Source organism: Phacochoerus africanus, chromosome 11, assembly GCF_016906955.1.
Source record: "Phacochoerus africanus isolate WHEZ1 chromosome 11, ROS_Pafr_v1, whole genome shotgun sequence".
Taxonomy (NCBI): domain Eukaryota; kingdom Metazoa; phylum Chordata; class Mammalia; order Artiodactyla; family Suidae; genus Phacochoerus; species Phacochoerus africanus.
Window position 1 is genome coordinate 67,124,859 of NC_062554.1, and position 23,768 is coordinate 67,148,626.

At 40.3% G+C, this 23,768-nt stretch overlaps 1 protein-coding gene across 1 annotated transcript; it reads left to right on the top strand.

The window, feature by feature from the left end:
* The first annotated feature begins 2,607 nt into the window (after nucleotides 1–2,607).
* Nucleotides 2,608–15,203, top strand: LOC125111619 (apolipoprotein R). Its single transcript, XM_047753623.1, has 4 exons — nucleotides 2,608–2,901; nucleotides 12,615–12,788; nucleotides 14,060–14,235; nucleotides 14,787–15,203. Exons 1-4 carry the CDS (start codon nucleotides 2,817–2,819, stop codon nucleotides 14,958–14,960), a joined length of 609 nt encoding a protein of 202 aa, XP_047609579.1. The 5' UTR covers nucleotides 2,608–2,816; the 3' UTR covers nucleotides 14,961–15,203.
* The last annotated feature ends 8,565 nt before the right edge of the window (nucleotides 15,204–23,768 follow it).

Genomic DNA, 23,768 nt, shown 5'->3' on the forward strand with positions numbered 1-23,768 from the left:
TCTTACTGTTTATCTCTACAATGTATTCTACTATCCTCATTGTGTTTAATAATTTTTATTTTTTTCCGTCATAGCTGATTTACAGTGTTCTGTCAATTTTCTACTGTGCAGCAAGGTGACCCAGTCACACATACATATACACATTCTTTTTCTCACATTATCATGCTCCACTCTCCTCATTTTGAACAGTACAAATTGCTTTTATGTACCTCTTTATAGAAATGAAATTGTACATGATTCATTCTTTCTTTCATGTCTTCCCCCCAAATATTATATTTGTGAGAGTCAACTATATTGTATATAGTCGATTTATTCACTTCCATTTCTGTTAAGTATTTTACCATTGCGTGAATATAGTACAGTTTATGTATTTAGCCTACTGTTAATGGACATGTGGTTTCTTTTCCATTTTTTTAGCTCTGAGCATTTTGCACATGTCTTTGGATGAACATATGTATTTTTGTTGCACAAATACCTAAGGATGGAATTGCTGGGTTACAAGAGATATGTAGGTGATTGTTTAGCAGTTTTCCAAAGTGGTGGTAGCAAATTGCATCTCTCTTCCCCTTCCCCAGGCCCTGCCAGAACATGCCTGCTCGCCAGTGCAAGCTGGGTTCATTTTCTTCCCTTGCATTTTTCCATCCCTAGCCCTTTATTAACGCACTCTAGAATTACCTCTCGCTCAAATCCTCGTCTCAAGGACTGCTTCTTGGATGGCTAAGGCAAATAGCAGATTCTTATTCATTCACATTTTGTTTATTCAGCAGGTGTTGGTGTGATCTTTTTATGGTGAGTTGGGCCATAGAAGTAGGATTTCTTCCCTTGAGATTTTCAACCTGTTTCTATCCTTCTGCCCTTTATTTAAGAAATAAGTATGTATTTTCTTCACTCTTTTGCACAAACTTAGAATTTCCAAGCTGAAAATAGCAGAGCCCATTCTAGTCTCAAACCATTCTTTAAAGCTATTTAGAGACTAAGGCCTGAGTTATTGAGTTCTGTGACTAGGCTACAGGGCTAATTCTTGGTAGATCATATAGGGATCCTATCTTTTGAGAGAGGGGCAGTCTGGCATCTTTTCAAAATGCGTTTATGCTATTACCTTTGCCTGAACGCTTTTATTCCACATCCCAACATACTTACCCACTCTATCAACAGAACTGGCACAGGACTTTCTGTATCCTCAAAGTAAGCACACTTCTGTAACCAATACCCAGAGAAATTCAAAAAAATTACTAAAAGTACAGATGTCCACAGTAGAAACAGAAGGTTTCTAGGCATATTCTTCTAACTGATAGGTTCAGAGTTCTGTGCAAGAAAACTTTGTAATCTGATTCCAGTCTATTCAATGAAAAATAGTTTGGCACAGTAGAAAGAACTGGGAATTCAAATTAGTCTTGGACTCAGAATCTGACTTGGCCATTGACGAGAAAAGTTTTAAGAAGTATACTCAAGTCTTTCTGAATCAGTTTCCTCATTTGTCAAACAGGTCTAGAATACCTATGTTATAGCATTGCTTAAAGAAATTAAATGCAATGATTTATATAAAAGTTTGGCATATGATTAATAAGCAGAAGTTCTTAAAAGAAAAACAAACTTCTGTTAAATTATTTCAATTCTCTCTTTTATTATCTGACATACTCAGATTTTATTTTAGTTCCTCTTTATAAAATGATTTAATTGTGCTGTCATCAATATTTGAGAGGCGTCCACTCATTTATTTCTGGGGAATGTTCCTCTTTGTTTTTGAGAGCTAAGCAATTTGGTGTTTGCTTCATTTTGCACTCATTATAGATCAGCTGGGTGGTGGAGGTCACTTTTGGACATTTTCCAGCGCTCACCATCTTTTGTGGGTGAATATCTATGTATCAGTGTATCTCCAAGTGGCAAATATCCATAGCTTGTCCAAGGGGGAAAACATGAAGTCCAGGTTTCCAACTTCACCTGTGCCCTTTGCAGATACTGAAAGAAATAATCTGAGTGAAAGACTTATTAATAAGTCCTGAAGTTAACAAATATGTCTTTTGCACCTAATCATTTAGTGCTTTTTTCCAGAGATATAAAGTGCTATGCAGAAGTTCTTGAAGTTGTCATGATCCTTTGTTCATTTATAATGGACAAATTCTCTTCCCTTTAATTTGACTGTATCTGTGCTGTAAACAACAGTCTGAGACACTGCCCTTCATTCTCCAACTAGTCTAAGCCCAAAGTTGATGAGTTGGTACTATAGCTACTCAAGGAAACAAATTCTGAGGGATGAATTGTTATTTGGACTGTATTTCTATCTTTTCACAATTGTAGACTTGCATGCCTCTTCTATTCCAACTAGTCTGTGAAGAATTTAGGGAGAAAATTTAGCCATAAATCTCTTGCAATCCTGCCTTCCTACTGGGAATTCATACTAGTGAATGAAGTTCTAACACCCCTGACAGATGGTAAAGAACCTACCTCAGCAGCTCTCCCTGTTCCCTGAAGCAACTGCCACACACATTGGATCATTTTCCTAGTGTTTCTTGATTACTGAAGGAGACGTGGTGTCTATAGGCAGACAAGCCAGGACAGTGAGAAAGTCACAGGGCTAAGATTGCAAATTGCCCTTACATCATTCTCCCTAAGACCTGGAACTTCATTGGATTGTCCCCCTCAGGTCCTGTCCAGTACCTGATTGACTCCATTCTGCTTCTTCCCTTGGGTGACTCATAGCTGTGGCCTTGCCAGACTGAGTTCCTTGGGTCAGGCGTCAATTTACCACTGACTTAGAGTTTCCACTTCAGACTGATTCAAGGCGTCTGAGGACACTGAATCTGAGACTCTGCACCATGCCTCCCAATTTACAGAGAATTTTCCCAGCACTGTGCCTCCTTGGGGTCCTGTTTCTCCTGCACTGCACACCTGTCCTGTGTGGTGAGTACAGAGGTGGGAAGGAAGAAGGGCGCATTTAAATCAAGGTATGGAGAAGAATCTCTGAATAAAAATTGGTTAAATATAACCAAGTGTCTCTCTCATTCAGTACAATTTTGAAGTACAATGAAGTATTTAATTAAGAAATACATTCAAATAATTTTAGTCCTTCTGATATAGGTTATAATTACTTGGAAAGAAAAATATTACAAATCCTTGAGAAGCTGATCTAGCCATAGAGAAAAACTTTTTGACTTTTATATTAATGTACTGTAATTAAGTGGATCCACCTAAATTCTTAAAGAATTGATGTTTCTATAGGGTTTTTTTTTTTTAAATTTCATGAATGGTTTAGCAGAAAACTTTTGCTATCCAGAAAGTAAAATTTTACATCACTGCAAATAATGAGTGAATTTACTAGAGTAAAATTATAAAACACTGTATAAACTAAAAACATTATATAAGTGAAAGGTCTTATATTGCAAGTTAGGGATTCATTGTCTCTAACCAGTGAGCACTGAAAGGGTTTGCAAGGACCTGCAGGTCTCATTAGGTTAGTGCTTGTTAGAAATGCAGATATGAGCAATTGCTTTAGTTTGTAAATGGGAACATGCCACAAATAGTAACATTTTTATTCATTTGCCATTGTGATGTCTTCTAAAGAAAGAAATTCTAAGAATATCTTAAAAGTATTTACCTACACATCTCTTATATCATCTATTAGAGCATTTAACATAGAGCATTTTGCATAGAATGGCAAAGCCGCTCAACTGAGAAGAGACTTCACCAATAGTTCTGTTCATTTCAATGGGGACTCTGTTTCCTATTCATGGGATACAGTGCATTTTCCCAGTTTCTATGATGCAAGGATCATATGCCAAGCACAGGGAATGTGGATTCCCAAAATGCCACCTTATTATCCTTTGCCAAGATTAATTTTTAAGGCCCAGGAATGTTCTCATGCTCCTCAGGCATTATGGACTTTCTTAATGTCTCAGAATGACTTCAGAGTTATTTTACTACAGAGGAGGGGGTTCAAAAAACTATTTTACTTTGGAAGTTTTTTTACATCATAATGATGGATCCCTTGAGGGAAATTTTAAGGTGAGGTAAAATAATTCACATACTCTGGGTGATCCTACTCTCAGAAATTGAAATGGCTAACCCGTTATTCTTCCAAAGCTCTCCGAACTCCAACACTGTCCTTGTCTCTCTTGAGCACATTACCTTGACCTTGAGCACATTACCTTGACCTTCCACGACCCCTCTTCCTTCACGAGCCAGTAACGGTAGATTTCATCCAATAAGTCACAGAGACAGGTCATGATTCCCTCAGGTTTCTTTGTATTTATCCTCTCCTTTTTAATTCCCTCAAAATCCCACCTTACTGCTGACACAGTAAGGAAGATAGGCCCAAATCCGTCTCACTCAGGTTTCTGAGCTTACCTCTTTTTTATCCTTCATTGACAACTTTCTGTTGCCTCTAAGCCTTTGCTCAAATCATCACTCTAAGACAAAATCTCTGCCTGCATCTCAGCCATCAGAACAATTTTTTTAAAACCAAACTTTAAATATACTTCCAGTTTCCTCTGGGAAATGTCATCCTATCCTTTCCCCTTTGGTTTTATCTTTCCTTCCTTTAAACCCGTTGCTTGGCATTCCTTGTCTCTGGACACATTGTTATAAACTGACTGATTGTTATAAACTGACTATGGTTTTGTTATTCAGTGGTGATGACTTATTTTTCTTACAATATTGCAAGCATGTGCATCCATGTCTGCTGGAGACATAGGGATCAATTTACATAAATATTTGCTGGGTTAATTTCTTTTTTTTTTTTTTTAAGGGCCGCACCCAGAGCATATGGAGCTTCCCAGGCAAGGGTTCAAATTGGAGCTGTAGCTGCCGGCCTACACCACAGCCACAGCAATGCCAGATCTGAGCTACATCTGCGATCTACACCACAGCCACAGCAATGCTGGATCCTTAACCCACTGAGCGAGGCCGAGGATCAAAACTGCATCCTCATGGATACTAGTCAGGTTCGTTTCCACTGAGCCGTGATAGAAACTCCTGTTGGGTTAATTTCTTAAAAGACATTTTCTATTAATGTGTTTTATTTTAAGCTTAAAAAATGTCATCTGTGAATCCTAAATGTGTGCACAGGGAACACTGTTTTGGAGTCACAAAGTCACACAAAGATACTTACACATTCCCTGCTCTCAAAAAGGAAAAATTATAAATATGGAGAGTATCTATAGACTATTAAATAACTGCTAGAGAGTGTATTCTGAAGTCATAAAGAATATGGACTTTGTTTGTTTGTTTGTCTTTTCCAGGGCCGTACCCGCAGCAGATGGAGGTTCCCAGGATAGGGGTCTAACCAGAGCTGTAGCCATTGGCCTACGCCAGAGCCACAGTAACGCGGGATCCGAGCCACGTCTGCGACCTACACCACAGCTCACGGAAACACCAGATCCTTAACCCAATGATCGAGGCCAGGGATTGAACCCACAACCTCATGGTTCCTAGTCGGATTTGTTAACCACTGAGCCATGACAGGAACTCCAAGAATACGGACTTTTGAGCAAGACAGACCTCAGGATTCTTTCTTTGGTACTCACTAACTGCTCTCCTTGGAACAAGATACTTAACCTCTTCCTGGGTCTATTTTCTGCTATGAAAAGTGGAGAAGATGTTCATGTGGATGTTTTCGGGGCGTCTGGGATGATTGGATGAGATAATATATGAAATGACTAGATTATGTATACATGGCATTTATACTGTACATACCATACATTGTATACCCTGCATGACTCTCAGAGTAGATGAATTTGTTAAAAAGCATTGCCCCAGTTACAATTTTCTTCTTTCCCCCAATTTTTTTCCCCCATACTATTGACTTTCTGGTTTCTTTTTCTTTTCTGAATCCATGAAAATAGGCCACGTCTAATAGATAAGCTACTTTTTTCAATTATTACCTTTTATTTCTTGGTATTTATTCTCTTCCTTGCTACTTGTCCATATACCTTTACCTACACTATAAGATCTTCGCAAATATACTTGAACCTGTCTTTCTTTTCATTTTGTTTTTTTGGCCTCATCTAGGACATGTGGAGGTTCCTGGGCCCGGGATGGAACCCCCACCACAGCAGTGACCAGAGAAATAGGAGTTATAACACCAGAACCTTAACCCGCTGGGCCATCAGGGAACTCCTGAACCTGCCTTTCTGAGCTTCTTTTCTTCTTTCTCTCTCTCCCATACTCTGGATCATCATCATTCCTCTTGCTTGTTCAGTAGATTTAACATGATGCCATTGATACGCTGGATCAATGTGATAGTCTGTGGATGTCCACATGGTCCTGATACCTTCAGACTCTATTATGACAGGGCAGGAGAGTTACCATGGCCAAGGGCTAAACATGCAAATATATGATCTTGACCCTTCCACGGGTATACAACCGTTCGTGCCCTGGCCCTCTTTTCTGATAGGGATGGGAAGGAGGCCTCTGCTGAATCAGTGGCCTCATTTACCCAAAGCCACATAAATCTGTTCTAGCAAAGATACCACATCTGATGCAGTGGCTACAGTAGGGGCTAAAATGCTGTTGGGTTTTCAAGAGTCTACTGTACTTCTCCAGAATCCTAACTTTTGTAGTAGACACACTGGTGAAGTACATGGAGATATGATGACCACTCCTGAATCTTTAGTTCTTTCAGAGTGGCACTAATTTCTACCTTTTTCCTACCCCTTGGTACATGATTTTTTTAAAAAAAAACCTACCTTCTTGTCCTCAAGGGGGAGGATATAGGTAGCATAAATGTCTTCTACTGGGCCTTCTTGGATAAGAGAGCTCTTACCTCATAGGCCAAGAACCCAGTATGGGGCTTGTGCCTGTGACCAGTTTTGTCTCTCCCACTTATCCTTTCAAAGATAATGGACATGGCCACCAAGTAGTCTAACAGGGGGGCCACGATGGTTCTAGGTCCATGTCAGGTCAAGCTCTCTGTCCAATAATCCTTGGATTATTGTGCATCTCTCATGCATGCACGGTTGCCTGTTTAAATAGACAGAGGTCTTTTGGAAGACTAGGGCATTCACGACTGTGCATACTTTCCGAGGTGCTGTAGTATCTTTACTTCTGGAAATTGTCTTTTTCTTCAGTTGATGATCTCCAGACCTGACTACTGGCCCAGGTCTAGAAACTAAGCAGAGTACTAACACTTGCTATTGGACCAAATGCCATCAGTCTCCTGTACCATCTTTTAATGGTACAAGTTGAGTAGTATCTTGGTTGGTAGCTCGTCTATTTTTACCTTTATGAATGCCACGCTCTTTTAACCATCTTCCTAACTCTGAGGCACCTCTGAGTGTCTCTCTAACTTGCCACATATTGTGATAGTTACATTTACTTAGCTTCTAAAGCATAGGAACACTTGCCAGACTTCTACTGCTCAAAGCGAAGCTTGTTTGCTTTTTTTAGGGCCACACCCACAGCATATGTAAGTTCCCAGGCTAAGGGTCTAATCAGAGCTACTGCTGCCAGCCTAGGCCACAGCCACAGCAATGCAGGATCCAAGCCGTGTCTGCAACCTACACCACAGCTCACAGCAATGCTGGATCCTTAACCCACTAAACAAGAACAGGGATAGAACCTGCACCCTCATGGTTCCTAGTCAGATTCATTTCCGCTGTGCCACGGCGAACTCCTGAAGCTTGTTCGTTAATGGCATTCCTATCATCAGCTCTGGCCTTGACATTGGGGCTCCTTTCATTGGAGAATTCCTTCTGACCTTGGTAAATGTATTCTCCACGCCATCCCAGGCAACATAATCATCTGTTGGGGTTTCCACCATGTGTGTGATATATCGACGTCAGCATGCTCACTTTCTGAGTTACTTAATCCCTCCTTCTATCCCTGCCATGGCAGTTCCAGCATTAGAATTTCACTTACTGTGGGCATCACATTTTCCATGCCTCGAGGAGGCCCCCTTGGATAGTACTTACGGAAATGTATTGTAAAATATTATAGTCTATGACGGTAATATTTCACCTGACATTCCCAATGTTTTATTTATATTTCTCAGGCAGTGTTTGTGGACCCTGACAGTGCTCCCTTTCAGAGAGGTGCTCAGCTCCATGTCGTGTCATGCCTATTATGCCAACATGTATGCCATCATTTTTACTCTTTATTTTTCACATTTTTAAATTATAGTTGATCTACAATGTTGTGCCAATTTCTGCTGTACAGCAAAGTGATCTGGTTGTGTGTATGTGTGTGTGTGTGTATAGTTTTTCTTATATTATCTTCCATCATGATTTATTCCAAGGGATTGGATATAGTTCTCTATGCTATACAGGAGGACCTCATTGCTTACCCATTCTAAATGTAATAGTTTGCATCTACTAATCCCAAACTCCTTGTCCATCCCACTCCTTCCCCTCCCCCTCCCCCATGGCAACCACAACTCAGTTCTTGTCTGTGAGTCTCTTTCTCCTTTGTATATAGGTTCATTTCTGTCATATTTTAGATTCCTCATATCTAAAATATAGCATTTGTCTTTCTCTTTTTAATATGATATAAGTGATATCGTATGGCATTTGTCTTTCTCTTCTTGACTTACTTCACTTTGTATGAGGATCTATATGCATCCATGTTCCTGCAAATGTCATCATTTCATTCTTTGTTATGGCTGAGTAGTATTCCATTGTATATATGCACCACATCTTCTTAATCCATTCTTCTGTCCACGGACATTTAGGTTGTTTCCATGTCTTGGCTATTGTAAATAGTGCAGGAATGAACATAAAGGTGCGTGTATTTTTTTTCAAGGATAATTTTGTCTGAATATACATCCAGGAGTGGGACTGCTGGATTATATGGTAGTTATATATTAAGTTTTTTGAGGACTGTTTTCCATAGTGTTTGTACCAATTTACATTCCCTATTGGTGTGATTTTAAAAGATATTTTTATATATTCTTTTTCTGATATTTCATGGTTAGTATACAGAAATGCAACTGCTTTCTGAATGTTAATCTTGTATCCTGCTACTTTGCTGAATTTGCAGATCAGTTCAAGTAATTTTGTGTGGAGCCTTCAGGGTTTTCTATATATAGAATCATGTCATCTGCATATAGCAAAAATTTTACCACTTCTCTTCCAATTTGGATAACTTTTGTCTATTTTGTCTGATATGAGTATTGCAATTCCTGCTTTCTTTTCTTTTCCATTTGCATGAACTAGCTTTTTCCATCCCCTTGCATTCAATTTATATGTGTCCTTTGCCCTAAGGTGAGTCTCTTGTGGGCAACCTATTGTAGGCTCTTGTCTTTTTATCCAGTCTGACACTCTATGTCTTTTGATTCAAGCATTCAGCCTATTGACATTTAAGGAAATTATTGATAAATATGTATTTATTGCTGTTTTAAACCTTTTTTTTCAGTTGATTCTATGTTTCTCTTTCATTTCTTACTTTTTCTTGTTTAGGTTGGATGATTTCCTTTTATTTCATGCTTTTGTCCTCTTCTTTTTTGGTTTTAGTGAATCTATTGTTTGTTTTTGATTTATGGTTGCCCTCTTTTTCAAATATGTTAACTGAATCCTGTATCTGCTTACTTTAGACTGATAGTCATATAGGATCAAACACATTCTAATAAAAGGAGTCTAGATTTTTTTTACCCTCCTTCCCCACATTTTGTGATTTTGATGTCCTTTTTTGACATCTTCTTGTTTATCCTTTTGTTGTTCCTTATGTTTACCATCACTTTCACAAATAATTTTTTTTCCTTTTTGATCTGCATATTGGCTTATTTAAGTGATTACTTTCCAGTTGTGATTTCCATCCTATATCTTCTTATTTCTTTCCTATTTAGAGGAGGCATTTCAGTATTTCTTTCAGGATAGGTATAGTATTGCTGTATTCTTTTAGTTTTCGTTTGAGAAATTCTTTATTTCTCCTTCTATTTTAAAAGATTATCTTGCTGGTTAGAGTATTCTAGTTTGCAAATTTTTCTCTTTTAGAACTTTGAATGTGTCTTGCCACTCTCTTCTGGCCTGTGGTATTTCTGTAGAGAAATCAGCTGATAGCCTTATGGTGGTTCACGTATAATTAACTCTTTTTTTTTCTCTTGCTTCTTTTAGAATCCTCTCATCTTTTACTTTTGCCATTTTTATTTTAATATATCTTGGCATAGGTCTGTTTTGGTTCAACTTGCTTCGGGCCCTCTGTGCTTCCTATATCTAGATATCTGTTTCTTTCTTTAGATTTGGAAAGTTTTGGCCATAATTTCTTCAAATATATTTTCAATCCCCTTTTCTTTTTCTTCTCCTTCCAAAATCCCTATTATGCATAGATTGGCCTGCTTTGTATTACCCCATAGATGTCTTATATTGCTTTCATTTTTTCTTTTTAAATTTGTCCTTCTCTCTGCTGTCCTGATTTGGATGATTTCCATTATTCTATCTTCCAAGTCACTTATTTATTCCTCTGTATTATTCATTCTTCTGTTCAATTCCTTTAACTCAGCTTTCACTCCTGCAAATGAATTTTCTATTTTTTCTTGGCTCCTCCTGCCCCTTTTAAAAGTAATTTGTGTTACTCTTGACAGCAAATTCTCTTAATTCCTTCAGTATTTTCATTACCTCCTTTTAAAACTTGGTGTCTGTTAGACTGCAGAGATCTGTTAGACTTCAGAGGTCTGTTTCAGTGTTTGCTCCTTCAGGGGGATTCTCCTGTTCTAACTGGGAATGGTTGCTATGCTTCTTCATTTTGCTGATATTTTTCTTACTCTGTGAGTTTGGAGAAAACAATTATCTACTATAGTCTTAGAGAGCTATTTATATTCAGGACTGTCCCTGCATAGCTTGTGAGGGCTTATTATTTATTTTCTTTCTTTTTTTTTTTTTGGCATGAGGGCTCTTTTTGATTTGGATGCTTGCTGTCTCTTTCCTCAGTGTGTGAAAGCTATTATCCCCTTGATAGGGGGTGTGAAGCTATAAGGCTTGCACCCACCTTCAGGGAGGTGGGGGCAATGGGTGGCAGCACCTGGTCTCTGGGCTTTGGTGGCAGGGACCCTCAAGGAGGTGGAGGAAACACCCATAGCCCTTACCAGTGGCTACAGTGGGGCATGTGCATTTCCACAGAGGTGAGGGCAATAGGTGGCACTCAGTTTCAGGGCCCTCTGTGGCAGTGACCCCCGATGTGACTGGGCCTCAGGTTGTTCCTGGTCATGGAAGCTTCAATGATGGTGGCCTGTACCCACCTCTGGAGTCCAAGAGAGTTTCAGTGGTTTACTCTCACCCCCCTCCCATAGGCTGTGCAAGAGGTGCCTTACTGCCTGAGAACTATTCATGGGAGAGTCCTATGGTGGTTAGACTCCTTGTCCACTTGCCATCCCCAACAATGGCGCCTTGCTACTCTGGTGCACCCAGGCCTCCTGCATTCCTTTGGCTATGATGCACCACTCCCTAGCCCTCTCTAGTTATTTCTACACAGCCAATCCTAGTCCTCTCCCCAGAACTGATCTCTGTAGCCCAATGCCCAGCGCCTGCCTGAGTCAGTCTGGTGTGCCCAAAGGTGGTACCAGTGGCATGTGCACCTCTCTCTGCTTTCTCCTCCTCAGACAAGCTACTATGTTTTTCTCCAAGGCTTTCAGGCTCCTGCTCTGTCTTGACTAATCTCCCCATCAGTTAGGTGGCCCCCCAGGGTGCAGATTCCTTTCCTCTTTTACAGCTCCCTCTCAGGAGTGCTGGTCCCATCATGATTCATTTTTTCCCCCTCTTCTCTCTATCCCTTTGTATTTCCTTTTGTTCTACCCAGTTATGTGGAGGGTTTCTTGCCCTTTTGGAAGTCAGAGGTCTTCTGCCAGTGTTCAATAGATGTTCTGTATGAATCATTTTACATGTAGATGATTGTTTTTGATGTGTTTGTGGGAGAAGGTGAGCTCCACATCCTACTCCTCTGCCATCTTTATCACCATTTTTATTCTTTATGACTCTTTTCTAAAATATTTTTATTTATTTTAATTTTATTATTATTTTTTCTTCACATGTTTGCACCTACCACACATGGAACTTCCTTTCATATAGATTGAATCTGAGTCAGAGCTGCAACCGATGCCATAGCTATGGTAACATCAGATCCTTTAACCCACTGCACCAGGCCAGGGGTCAAACCCACACCTCCACAGTGACCTAAGCCATGGTAGTCAGATTCTTAACCCACTGTGCCACAGCAGGAACTCCTAAAATATTTCAGAAGACAGTAAGTATATTCTTGGGAGCGTAGATGAACAGGTTTGTTTGGGAGCAATGCATCAGAGATTGTGAATTGATTTTGCATCTTTACAGTGTCTCTCAGATATACATCTCTGCATTTAGCCTAAAACCAGTGGAGTGTAGAGCTGATACAACGTGGCTCTGGGAGGAATCCAGCCTTCATGCCCAAATGGTGCCGAAACAATGTCAAGTGCAGTGAACTTGTCAATAAGATGAAGTCCTAAGTTCTTGTCATTTCATTGGAGCCTTTCTATGGTTCCCCAGCCTCAGCCCTACAGAAAGGCAGCACAGGTCCTGGGTTTAGCTGGGTGATCGCCTGGGCAAGGAATGTGGAAGCATTGAAGGAAGCTGCCTCCAAACCACACACATTCCGGGAAGTGTTATTAGATGCATTCTATACACTGATGCTCTCTCACGTTTTGGCCCCTCCTCAAGGTTGCGATAATCCTCCTGTGGTTGCCCACGGACATCATACACAAGTTATTTCGCTACTTGGAATAAAAAAAGATGAGGTTGTATATAAATGTGATGAAGGATACACTCTGGTTGGAGAGGACAGACTCTTCTGTCGTTATTCACGCTGGTCACCTGCAGCCCCTCAATGTAAAGGTAATTCCAGCTCCTTCTTCAGAGCTAAGTGGGTAGAACTGTCATGATAGCGTTGACAGCACAATTTCTTCCCTGCCAGAGGCAGCAAAAAGCCATTTGATTTGATTTGACTGATTGAAAATAATTACTCCATTCTGATGGTACCAGAAACAAAAAGTAGAGAGGGCTCAGAGAAATATTAATCTCCCCTCGATCTTTTTCCTAGGTGCAAAATTCAGCCTTTGTGAGGCAGCCCCTATTCCCAATTTCTTGTGTATTTCCAGAAATATGCTACAGGGAGGACCCTGTATCTGAGTGTAGCTGTGGTCTGTACAAAATTTCCATGGGAAGTTGGTCTAGTAGGAATGTAGGTTGTCATGGGCTAATTCCAAGCGTCAAGAAATCACAGGCATTTCCATCAGAGCCAGTGCAGGACACCACCAGCTCAGGGTGTGGGTGTGTGGTGGGGACTCCTAGTTGGCCAGCTGTTGTGGGGACAAGAGTCAAGATTGGGTCTGATTGTTATGTGCACACAGGTTTAATATCACGACTCCAGGGAGTGTTTGCCATCATTGCCTCCATTGCCCAAGGCAGGCTAATAGACAAGAGGGGAAATTTCTTTTTTTTTTTTTTTTTGTCTTTTTGCTATTTCTTTGGGCCGCTCCCACGGCATATGGAGGTTCCCAGGCTAGGGGTCTAATCGGAGCTGCAGCCACCGGCCTATGCCAGAGCCACAGCAAAGCGGGATCCGAGCCGCGTCTGCAACCTACATCACAGCTCACGGCAGATCATTAACCCACTGAGCAAGGCCAGGGACCGAACCCGCAACCTCATGGTTCCTAGTCGGATTCGTTAACCACTGCGCCACGATGAGAACTCCAGAAAATTTCATATCTAGTGCCTTTCAGGGATCAAGATATGAGAGATAGTTGCTTTGATATCTTAGCATCTAGGGTTATAGGCCCTTTTTATATTCTGGTGTGTTATTTAAAATGTTATGTCCTTGGGCAAGTTGTTTAACCTCTCTGTATCTCACTTTCTCCTAGACAAATAGGGAGACTTAAATGAGATACTTATATAAAGTTCTGGTCTATAGCCAGGTCTGGTCTACAGCCAATACTCTATTAATATGTTGATGAGTATTGCTTTTATTCTCAAGATGAAAATAAAGGTAAAACAATTAGCAACACTTAAATATAGTTCATTCTTAGTCCCCTAGATGCATACATTTTTTGTCAGATGTACAAATTGCTTTAAATCATGGGTTTTGTTTGTTTGTTTGTTTTTTGTAGCTTTGTGTCCGAAACCACAGATAGATCGTGGAAAGTTATCTGTGGATCAGGATGAATATACTGAGTCTGAAAACATCATTGTCCAGTGTGACTCTGGCTATGGTTTGGTTGGTCCCCAAATTATCACTTGCACAGAAGACAGAACCTGGCACCCACGGGTGCCCAAGTGTGAATGGGTAAGTGGCACAATCCAAGGAAGTTTCTGTGCTGTCAAACTCAAAATGGGTGCCTTCCCCGAAGGACTGTCCTGTTGGGAAAGGGGATGTCTTACTCAGCAGGCTTCATTTCTGGGTCCTTCAAAGGACCTCTCGTTTTTGCCTTGAAGCCCCCTGGTCAGATAGGAGTGGCAAGTTTTCCTGCTGTCCCTTGAGAAACAGGGAAAACCGAACCTCTTTGGATTGGAGTGTCTCAGAGACCTGGGCGTTCTGACTCCTTCCTGCCTTCACTTTTCTAGACTGTATAACGTACTGTTGTTGCATTTCTGGATGGTCAGCAGAAATAGTCTCTGTCCCCCCAGAGGCTTTCTGGGAGGCTGTCTCAGAGCAGAGCTGGATCCTGCTGAAGGAGATGATGGTGGGGCCTGAGGTTTTCTTGGTTTTCCTGCTCACCCACGAGTCCTGGGGTGGGTCTTGGTCCTAATCTCTGGCCCCTCCTTTGTCAGCAGGAACCACCTCTCCCTCATTTTTGAGAGAGTAGCCTTTCCACTCACCACCTATTTTTCCTTTAGGAGTACCCCGAAGACTGTGAGCAAGTGCATGAAGGCAAAAAACTCATGCAGTGTCTCCCAAACCCGGAGGAGATAAAATTGGCCCTGGACCTGTATAAGCTGTCCCTGGAGACTAAACTACTGGAGCTTCAGATAGATAAGGAAAAGAAAGCCAAAGCGAAGTACTCAATATAGTTTTTCCAAAGAGGCGGAGGAAAAACATGCCTTGCAGCTCTCAATCCAATGTAGATCACTTAAGTTTACCACTTCTTCCACCTTTTTTATACCATCATTTGCAGCAATAATTATCTAGAAAGGATAACTTGTTAATCATTAGTGCTTAGAGATTGTAGAATTATTGACCATATTCTGATTCAATTTTTGCTTTTCTGGACACAGAGTATACAATTTTTTCAATTAAAAATTTTATATCCAAAAGTATTTTGTCATTGTGGTCATTAGGACTCTGCGAAATGAGGTCTATGAGCAAACCCGCACATAAAGTTGATACATTTATTTTATTGTAGGAACCTTGGACGTATGGACTTGCGTTTATACTAAGACATTTCCCTGGATTGCCTTTACTACACAGTTCCATGTACACAGATCCCTCATGTGTTCAGTATTTAGATTAAATACCAACACACGCCAAAAGCCTGGTCCACTGTTCCTATCTGAAGCAGGCAGACTTTTTCCCAATCCCCATGAACTTGGCCTCTGCTCCCTATTGACTTCTGCTCACCAGAAGGGGATTTAAGTCTATGTTTGGCCTCCAGACTCCATCCTCAGAGAACAACCTCTGAAAGCCTGATATGTGGAAGCCCACTCAGTAGCCTCCTGTGTGCTCCCAAAGCCTCGGTCTGATTTTGTTCTTATTTTCCTTGATAGAAAAATAAAATGGCTTGAGCAACTATCCTCAACATGAGGAGAAACCCCATATCCATCACATTTATGTCTTGGAGTATTCAGAGGCTTTTATTCTTTCCATTCACCACGTCTTCCTGCTCTTGCATCCTCTAAAAGCTCTCCCATCCGTATCTCAGCTCCCTCGTTTCTCCCATCTCTCTTTTGCACACAGAACTCCATGGGGAACACTGGCCTCTATGGTTAATATCCCCAAATGGACTCCAATGAGACAATGCTGTGTGGCAGGATTTCACTAAACTTTGGCATTGTAGAGGAGCTTGACCTGCTGGAGAACCCTACAGAATATAGACGGCGTCTATCCATGGTCTAATGTCTGCTCCTGCTACTACATTCCTTTTGACTGATGTTTAATTTGGTTTCCTCTGATCAAGGATTTGTGATTAAGGAGTGTCCCTAGAAGTGATCCCGGAAAGCACTGTGAGGGAGTAGGTAGTAAGATGGGGAAGGGAGGACCCCCGGAGAGGAAGCAGGGTTGAGGGGATCATTGTCACTATCAGGAGCTCAACCATATTGCCTGCCCTCTGAAGGTGTGTGCAATACAGCTCAGTATATTCAACAGAGGTGGGGATTCTCACATCGTACGCTTACGTGCCTTTCTACTCGGTCTTTGCTTCCTGGATTCACATGCTCCTCTTTCTTGATTTATTGCCTCATTTTACTGGAGTATACCCTCAAGGAGATGTCTAGGTTACGACATATAGAAAGTAAAATATTGAGCCCCTGAATGTTTAAACTGTCCTCATCTGAATACTTGATTGATATGTCTGCTGAATGTAGAAAACTGGATTAAAATGAATTTTCCTTTAGAACTTTTAAAGAGTATCATCTTGGTATGTTAGTTTTCAACATTGCGATGGAGAAGTCAGAAGTCATTTATATTATTGATTTTATAAGACTTGTTCATGTTTAATGTCTACAGGGAAACTTGAATTCACTTTTTCAGAGATATTTTGTATAGCTTCTATACATTTGATATAGTTTCTTCAGTGATTTTATTTTTCCTCTCTATTTTTGTCTTTATTCTTTATGGGTATCCTACTGGGCAGATATTTAGTCACTTTGTTAATCCTATAATTTTATTAAATTTTCTTCCTATTTCCTGGAGTTCCTGTTGTGGCACAGTGGAAACGAATCTGACTAGTATCCATGAGGATGCAGGTTTGATATCTGGCATTGCTCAGTGGGTCAGGCATCTGGTGTTACCATGAGCTGTGGTGTAGGTTGCAGACGTGGCTCGGATCAAGCGTTGCTATGGCTGTGCTGTAGGCCAGCAGCTGCAGCTCCAATTCTACCCCTAGCCTGGGAACTTCCATATGCCATGAGTGGGGCCCTAAAAAGCAATAAATAAATAAATAAATAAATAAATAAATAAATAAATAAATAAAATTTTCTTTCTGTCTTTGGGGATTATATCTTTGACATTGTACCTGGACAATTTTAGCTCCTATCATTTAAAAAAGTATTCTATTCTTTATGGATGTGCAGAGTAGTCATAGATCTCAGAGGACACTAATAATAGTTTCTCTGGAAATTTATTCACTACAAATTTCTGTCCATGATAATTCTTGATCATATGTCCATTTTCAAGGGTGAGGCACACAAAAACTAATTTAAGTCATATATACACGAGGGGCCAGACCTCATGCTGTTGTTTCCCAGATTCCATTTTCCCCTACCTGTTTAAGTAAGAAAACTACTCTCACCCCTTTAAATATTATCAGGGCAAATGGTTCCTGGGAAGAGACTCCCTTGGAGCAACCTCCCAAAGGGTGCAGCTGAAAGGAAGCTGCTTTTCTGAAAGGAAGCTGCTTACTTTCCTCTTCCTCTTTCACCCTATGGGGACTGAAATGCTGACAGGGTACTTGTGAGTGAGCTTCCACCATGCTGGTGAGGACAACACCCTCGGGGATGGTGGAGCAACAAAGAGGAAGGGACTCGATCCATGGATGACTTCTTTGGACAGAGCTGCTGACTAACCTAAATACACTTCTGACTGTTGCCTGAAAAAGATAGGAACCTTTGCCTTTCTTTCAGCAGCTTGGCTTTTCCCCTAACACATTCAGAGGAAACCTGAAACACAGGGTTTCTTGACGTCTTCTCTGCTGCTGTCCAGTTTCTCCTAAGAAGGACCCCTCCAGGCTCCTGCCTGATTCTTTATTAATGGAATTACTACCATGGAAGATGAGATTGTTCCCATCCCTAGAAAGCAGAGTCATCACATTCGTCTCCTTGTTTTAAGTGGAATGATTCTTCTTCCTCTCTGATAGGTTCATCTTTGTAGTTCCCTTAAAGGTGTGCCTACAGTATGTGCTGAATATTATATGATGAATAAAGAGTTACATGAGGAGTTCCTGCCATGGCTCAGCAGAAACAAATCTGACTGGCATCCATGAGGATGCAGGTTCGATCCCTGGCCTTGCCCAGTGGGTTACGCATCTGGCATTGACCTGAGCTGTGGTGCAGGTTGCAGATGTGGCTTGGATCCTGCATTGCTGTGGCTGTGCTATAGGTTGGCAGTTACAGCTCCGATTTGACCCCTAGCCTGGCAACCTCGATATGCCTTGGGTGCAGCCTTAAAAGAGACAAAAGAGTGATATGAGATGCTCTTTGGTACTAATACAGCTGAACAAAAGATCAATACAAAATTTCTGCTGCTAAACATTAATCCCTGACTACATGGAAACAAACTATATGTGTGTGACTCATTGTCTCTCTGAAAGAGCCTGGGGATTAAAAGTTGATGAATCATAGATTTTCAGGTAAAACATTGTATATGAACAGAGACAGTGAAATGAGCTGCCATTTTTCTCCCTCATTAAGGAAGCAAAGGGTCAAAACACAAACACGTTTTCCTCAAAATTCTTTTGACCAACAAATAGTGACTGTGAACAAGTCCTAATCATGCGTTCTCATAATTTTTAGTAAATCTTCAACTTTATGATACTAATAGTTTTAGGTTTAAGGATAACATGAGTTATCACTCACTGTGAAAATCCTGTTCCACTGATCTATATGTCTGTTTTTGTGCCTGTACCATACTGCTTTGATGATTAGTGAAGCCACTGAGCCAGGACAGGAACTTGCGCTGAAGTTCTAATATTTCTTTATGATTATACCCTGCACCTGTTCCTTAACTTGATTAGCCTCCAACTACCTGAAATAAGGTTTTCTTTAAACACAAACAAGCTTTCACACATATATTTGAACTGTGATTGATCGTATTGGGTTTTCATTTTCAGGGAGGTGGTACTCAGCCACCCATTTCAAAATCCTTACAATTGCTACTTTCATTATGCTTCTCCAATGTCAGAGATATTGCACAGCTAATGCATTTTGCTCTATCTATGTGCCACGAGAGTTTACTAGGCACATAGCAACAATGATACAGCAAGCCAGTTCTATCGATAATTCACAAATTACCAGTGATGGGGTCTTGATTGCCAGTTGGCTGGGGATGATCCAATTCTAGGATCCCTTTCTTAGAGTTTGCTTCCTAGATCCACTTGTGGTACAAACTGTCTTTGGTCAGCCTCTCCAGAAGGGGTTCAGATGCATGCGAATGTTTGATGCTGTCCCCTCAGATAAAAAAACAAAATGAAAACAAAACAACAAAACAACTGTAGGGGAATGATAGCAGTAGGAGGGGGAGAGAAAGGAGCTTATCAGAAACTATTCTCATGTTAAGTGGAGAATCACCTTGTCATTTGTCTCTAAGTATTTTTTAATTTCTTTAGTGATTCATTGGTTGCTTAGTAGCATATTGTTTACTCCACTTGTTTGTGGTTTTTTTTTTGTGTGTGTGTGTTTCCATGGTATGCTTTAGAGTGTAGATTTAACCAGAGTTGTCCAGACTTGAGGGAAGGAATTATGGCTTTTGTACCTCAATATCAGTTGCATGTTGGTTACTCCTAGGGGGCAAGGCATAACTCCAGGTACATCAGGATGAGCCAACAAGCACATTCTCTAGAGAAGGTTACAGGTCCCAGCCTTTAACTGCAGCACCAGCAGTGTCTGGAGGGTGAGAATACCATTGGGTAAAGGCCAGCAGTGTTGATTTACTCCCAAATGGCTGATTCAGTGTCCTAATGGGAACATTTTTTGGCCCATAACTGGAAATTTTTTGGCATAAAGAAAAATCTTGAATTTTAGAATCAGTCTTGGGCTCAGAATTTGGCTTAACTGCTAATTATCTGAAACGTTTGGGGACAGTTAATCTATTTTAACCTGTTTCCTCATCTGTGCAATAAGGAAGGTAAAAGCCAGGTCACAGGTTTTTTTGAGGATCAATTATCAAAATCAGAGTTCTGGCATATGTAATGCTTCAAGATTAAAAGCAGGCTAATAACACTACTGGTTAAATGTTAAATTTCTTCATCGTGGTTCCTCTTTCTAAAGGAAGCAATCATTTAGTAGATCTATTTTTTTTCTTCTCTATAGGAAGTTGAAATTTAATTTTGTTTTCTTCAGTATTCCAAAGAAGCTCATTTAGTTATATTTAGTAATTATTTTCATTTGTTTTTGAGAGGTAAGCATTTTGGCTAGTCTTGGTATGCAGGAGTCATTCCAGGTCAGCTGACTAGTGAAGTTCTTGAGGACAGTTTCCAGAGCTTACTCTTCTGATTAGCCAAATATGTTTTTCTCTTCCAGGCTGGCTTTTTCATCTGTTCCACCCAAGGAGACAAATTTTAGTAAATGATCTGGGTAAACAGCCAGGTAGTCCCAGAAGGTTAAGGGAAACTCAATCTTGGGGTTAATAATTTATGAAAAAGAACACATATGCCTTCTATCTACTTGTCTTTAGGTCTTAGAGACCCAAATCCGGCATCATGCAGATATTCCGAGAGTCATAGTACATCTTCCTCTCTTCTAACCTCATCATCCTCAACCACTTAACTTTCAGTGCAGCTTTTTCTGTGCTATAAACATAGGCCAGAATTGTTTCTGGAATAGTTTCCTAGAGTGAATCAATTGCTGTTTTTGAGTTTGTTTGTATGTTTGCTTGTTTTTTGTCTATTACAAAACTCAGAAAAGACAAAAAAAAAAAAAGGGGGGGGGGAGTTCCCGTAGTGGCTCAGTGGTTAACGAATCCGACTAAGAACCATGAGGTTGTGGGTTCGATCCCTGGCCTTGCTCAGTGGGTTAAGGATCCGGCGTTGCTGTGAGCTGTAGTATAGGTTGCAGACACAGCTTGGATCCTGCGTTGCTGTGGCTCTGGCGTAGGCCGGCGGCTACAGCTCTGATTAGACCCCTAGCCTGGGAACCTCCATATGCCACAGGAGTGGCCCAAGAAATGGCAAAAAGCCAAAAAAAAAAAAAAAAAAAAAAGAAAAAGAAAAAAGAAAACTCAGGGCTTGGGGAAAAGAAGTTCCTATTGAAGTATTAGGAGGATAATTATTTTTTTGGACGGGATTCTTCAATATTTTCACACTTAGACCTTTGTATTACTCTGCTCTGGCTAGGCAGTGGGCTCTTTAGAGAGACCCTTACTTACCTGGATTTTTTTTTTAATCCATTCTTCTATGGGCAGTTCACACCCCTGATCGAAGAAACCAATTCTTGGACAGGCACTGCTTCTCCCTCATGCTATGGCTTCTGCCTCCAGAGGAGCCAGCCATACACTGTGCTTTGTGAACGCTAGTCTCTGCTACCAGTGAGTATGTTTTCAGAGGTAATGTAGAGAACCACTTTTTGTTTTGTCTTAGTAACAGTTTTAATTTAAATATAAGATTCTACAGAATTGTGTATAATTCTGAGGTGTACAGGTCAACAGTTATCACAAAGTGATACCCATGACACTTTCACTCTGGCTAAGAAGTCTTATCCTGACCAGCATCCCAGAAGTGTTCCACACATCCTCTCCCAGTCATTTCTGGATTTCCTCCCCAAAGGAGGCCACTCTTTGAACACCATAAATTTGTTTTAACTTTGTATCTTGGAAATTATGCATGTATTCTTTTTTGCCTGACTTCTTGTCTCAACATGATGTGTTTTTTTTTTTTTTAAAGTTGTAATTTTTTGTGTGTGTTTTGTCTTTTTTTGTTGTTGTTGTTGTTGCTATTTCTTGGGCCGCTCCCGCGGCATATGGAGGTTCCGAGGCTAGGGGTTGAATCGGAGCTGTAGTCATCGGCCTATGCCAGAGCCACAGCAACGCGGGATCCGAGCCGCGTCTGCAACCTACACCACAGCTCACGGCAATGCCAGATCGTTAACCCACTGAGCAAGGGCAGGGACGGAACCCGCAACCTCATGGTTCCTAGTCGGATTAGTTAACCACTGCGCCATGACGGGAACTCCTCAACATGTTGTTTTGAACAATCATGCATATTCCAATGTGTCATGATACTTTCTTTGTTTTCACAGTATAATATTCCTTTGGTTGAATATATCGCATTTAATGTATCTTACAAAATTTGAATTTTTAATATTTTAGGCTATTATGAAAATTGTGTTATGAATATGCATGTTTCCAGATACAAATGTGCAAATATTTCTTTCTTTCTTTTTTTTTTTTTTTGCTTTTTAGGGCCGAACCTGTGGCATATGAAGGTTCCCAGGCTAGGGGTCCAATCGGAGTTGTAGCCACCACCCTACACCACAGCCATGGCACCATCAGATCTGAGATGTGTCTGCAAACTACACCATAGCTGATGGCAATGCTGGGTTCTTAACCCACTGAGCAAGGCCAGGGATCAAACCCACAACCTCATGGTTATTAGTTGGATTCATTTCTGCTGCACTACAAAGGGAACTCCTGTGCAAATATTTCTGTTAGAAACAAACAGGAGTAGAATTGCTATTTCAGAGAGTATGCACATATTCATCTTTAGCAAATGATGCCAATTTTTAAAAAATGTTTACAATTTACATTTCCATAAGTAGAATATGAGAGTTCTTGTTTTGATAAGCAAAAATTTTACATTCCAGGCTAGTTCAATTTTCCATCTTTATTTTAATGTTCAAGACTTTTGTGAATGTTAAGAAAAATTTGCTGAAAGGTCACAAAAATATTCTGCTATGTGATCTTCCAGAGCTTTATTGTTTTAGATTTCACACTGTCATCAATCCATTTGGAATTCCTATTGGCTTATGGTGGAAAATAGGAGTCAAAATGTGTTTTCCTTCAATAAATAGTCAATCAACCCTGCACCACTTATTAAATTGATCATAGTTTCCCATCTGCTCAACAGTGCTACTTTTTTCATAACTTAAGTGTTAGAACAATCTTTAGTTTTAGAGAATCGGTGAGGATTTAGCAAAATTTTAGAGTACCCACTTAAATTAGAATGAAGACACTTAGGAAGTCCCAAACATCCATTAGTATCTGCTACATGTTATCACCTTCTCATAGAGAAATTGACCTGTTGTGAGACTTCTGGTTGACCACTAAGATTAGGCATGCCTTGTTATTATTATCTTTGATTCACACTGCTGACAGCAACTCAAGGGTCTAAATCCCACCTTTGTTTCTATTTAATACGGGAAGACACTAAGGGTATGAGAATAAAAATTACATACTTAGGGTCCTGAAAAATCAGGTCTTGAGATACAGTAGTTCTGAAAACTCAGATTCTAGGACCACAATACCTAGACTTATAGCATAATCATGCCACCTAAAAGCTATGCAATCTTAGACAAGTCACACTAATTGTCTGCACCTAATTTTCTCTCCAGCAAAATGAAGATAATAATAGTGTTTTGCATTAGTGGTTTTTCTCTCCAGCCAAATGGAGATAATAACAGTGTTTTTGCTGATAATAGTAGGTAAAATAACATTAATATTATCATTATTAATTTTATTGTTATAGTCTTACAATAAATGAGGATAAAGAACAACTCTCAGCATGCAGGTATAATTTATTAACAGTGTTTCTCCCCACCCCCTGCCAAGTACTCTTTACTATTGTAAGATTGTATCCTGAGACTCATAGAATGATCAAAATTTTGTTTCCACTTCAGCTCTGTGTCTGAAACCAGAGATAGAAGATGGAACTCTGTCTGTGGACAAAAATCAGTATGTGGAGCATGAAAATGCCACTGTCCAGTGTGACCCTAGCTAGGGTGTGGTCGGTTCTCCAA

What these genes read in the sequence shown, in the direction of transcription:
- LOC125111619 (XM_047753623.1), top strand. Translation starts at nt 2,817, where the DNA reads ATGCCTCCCAATTTACAGAGAATTTTCCCAGCACTGTGCCTCCTTGGG. An exon ending in CTGCACACCTGTCCTGTGTG is followed by an intron (nt 2,902 to 12,614) that starts GTGAGTACAGAG and finishes CCCCTCCTCAAG; the next exon opens with GTTGCGATAATCCTCCTGTG. An exon ending in TGCAGCCCCTCAATGTAAAG is followed by an intron (nt 12,789 to 14,059) that starts GTAATTCCAGCT and finishes TGTTTTTTGTAG; the next exon opens with CTTTGTGTCCGAAACCACAG.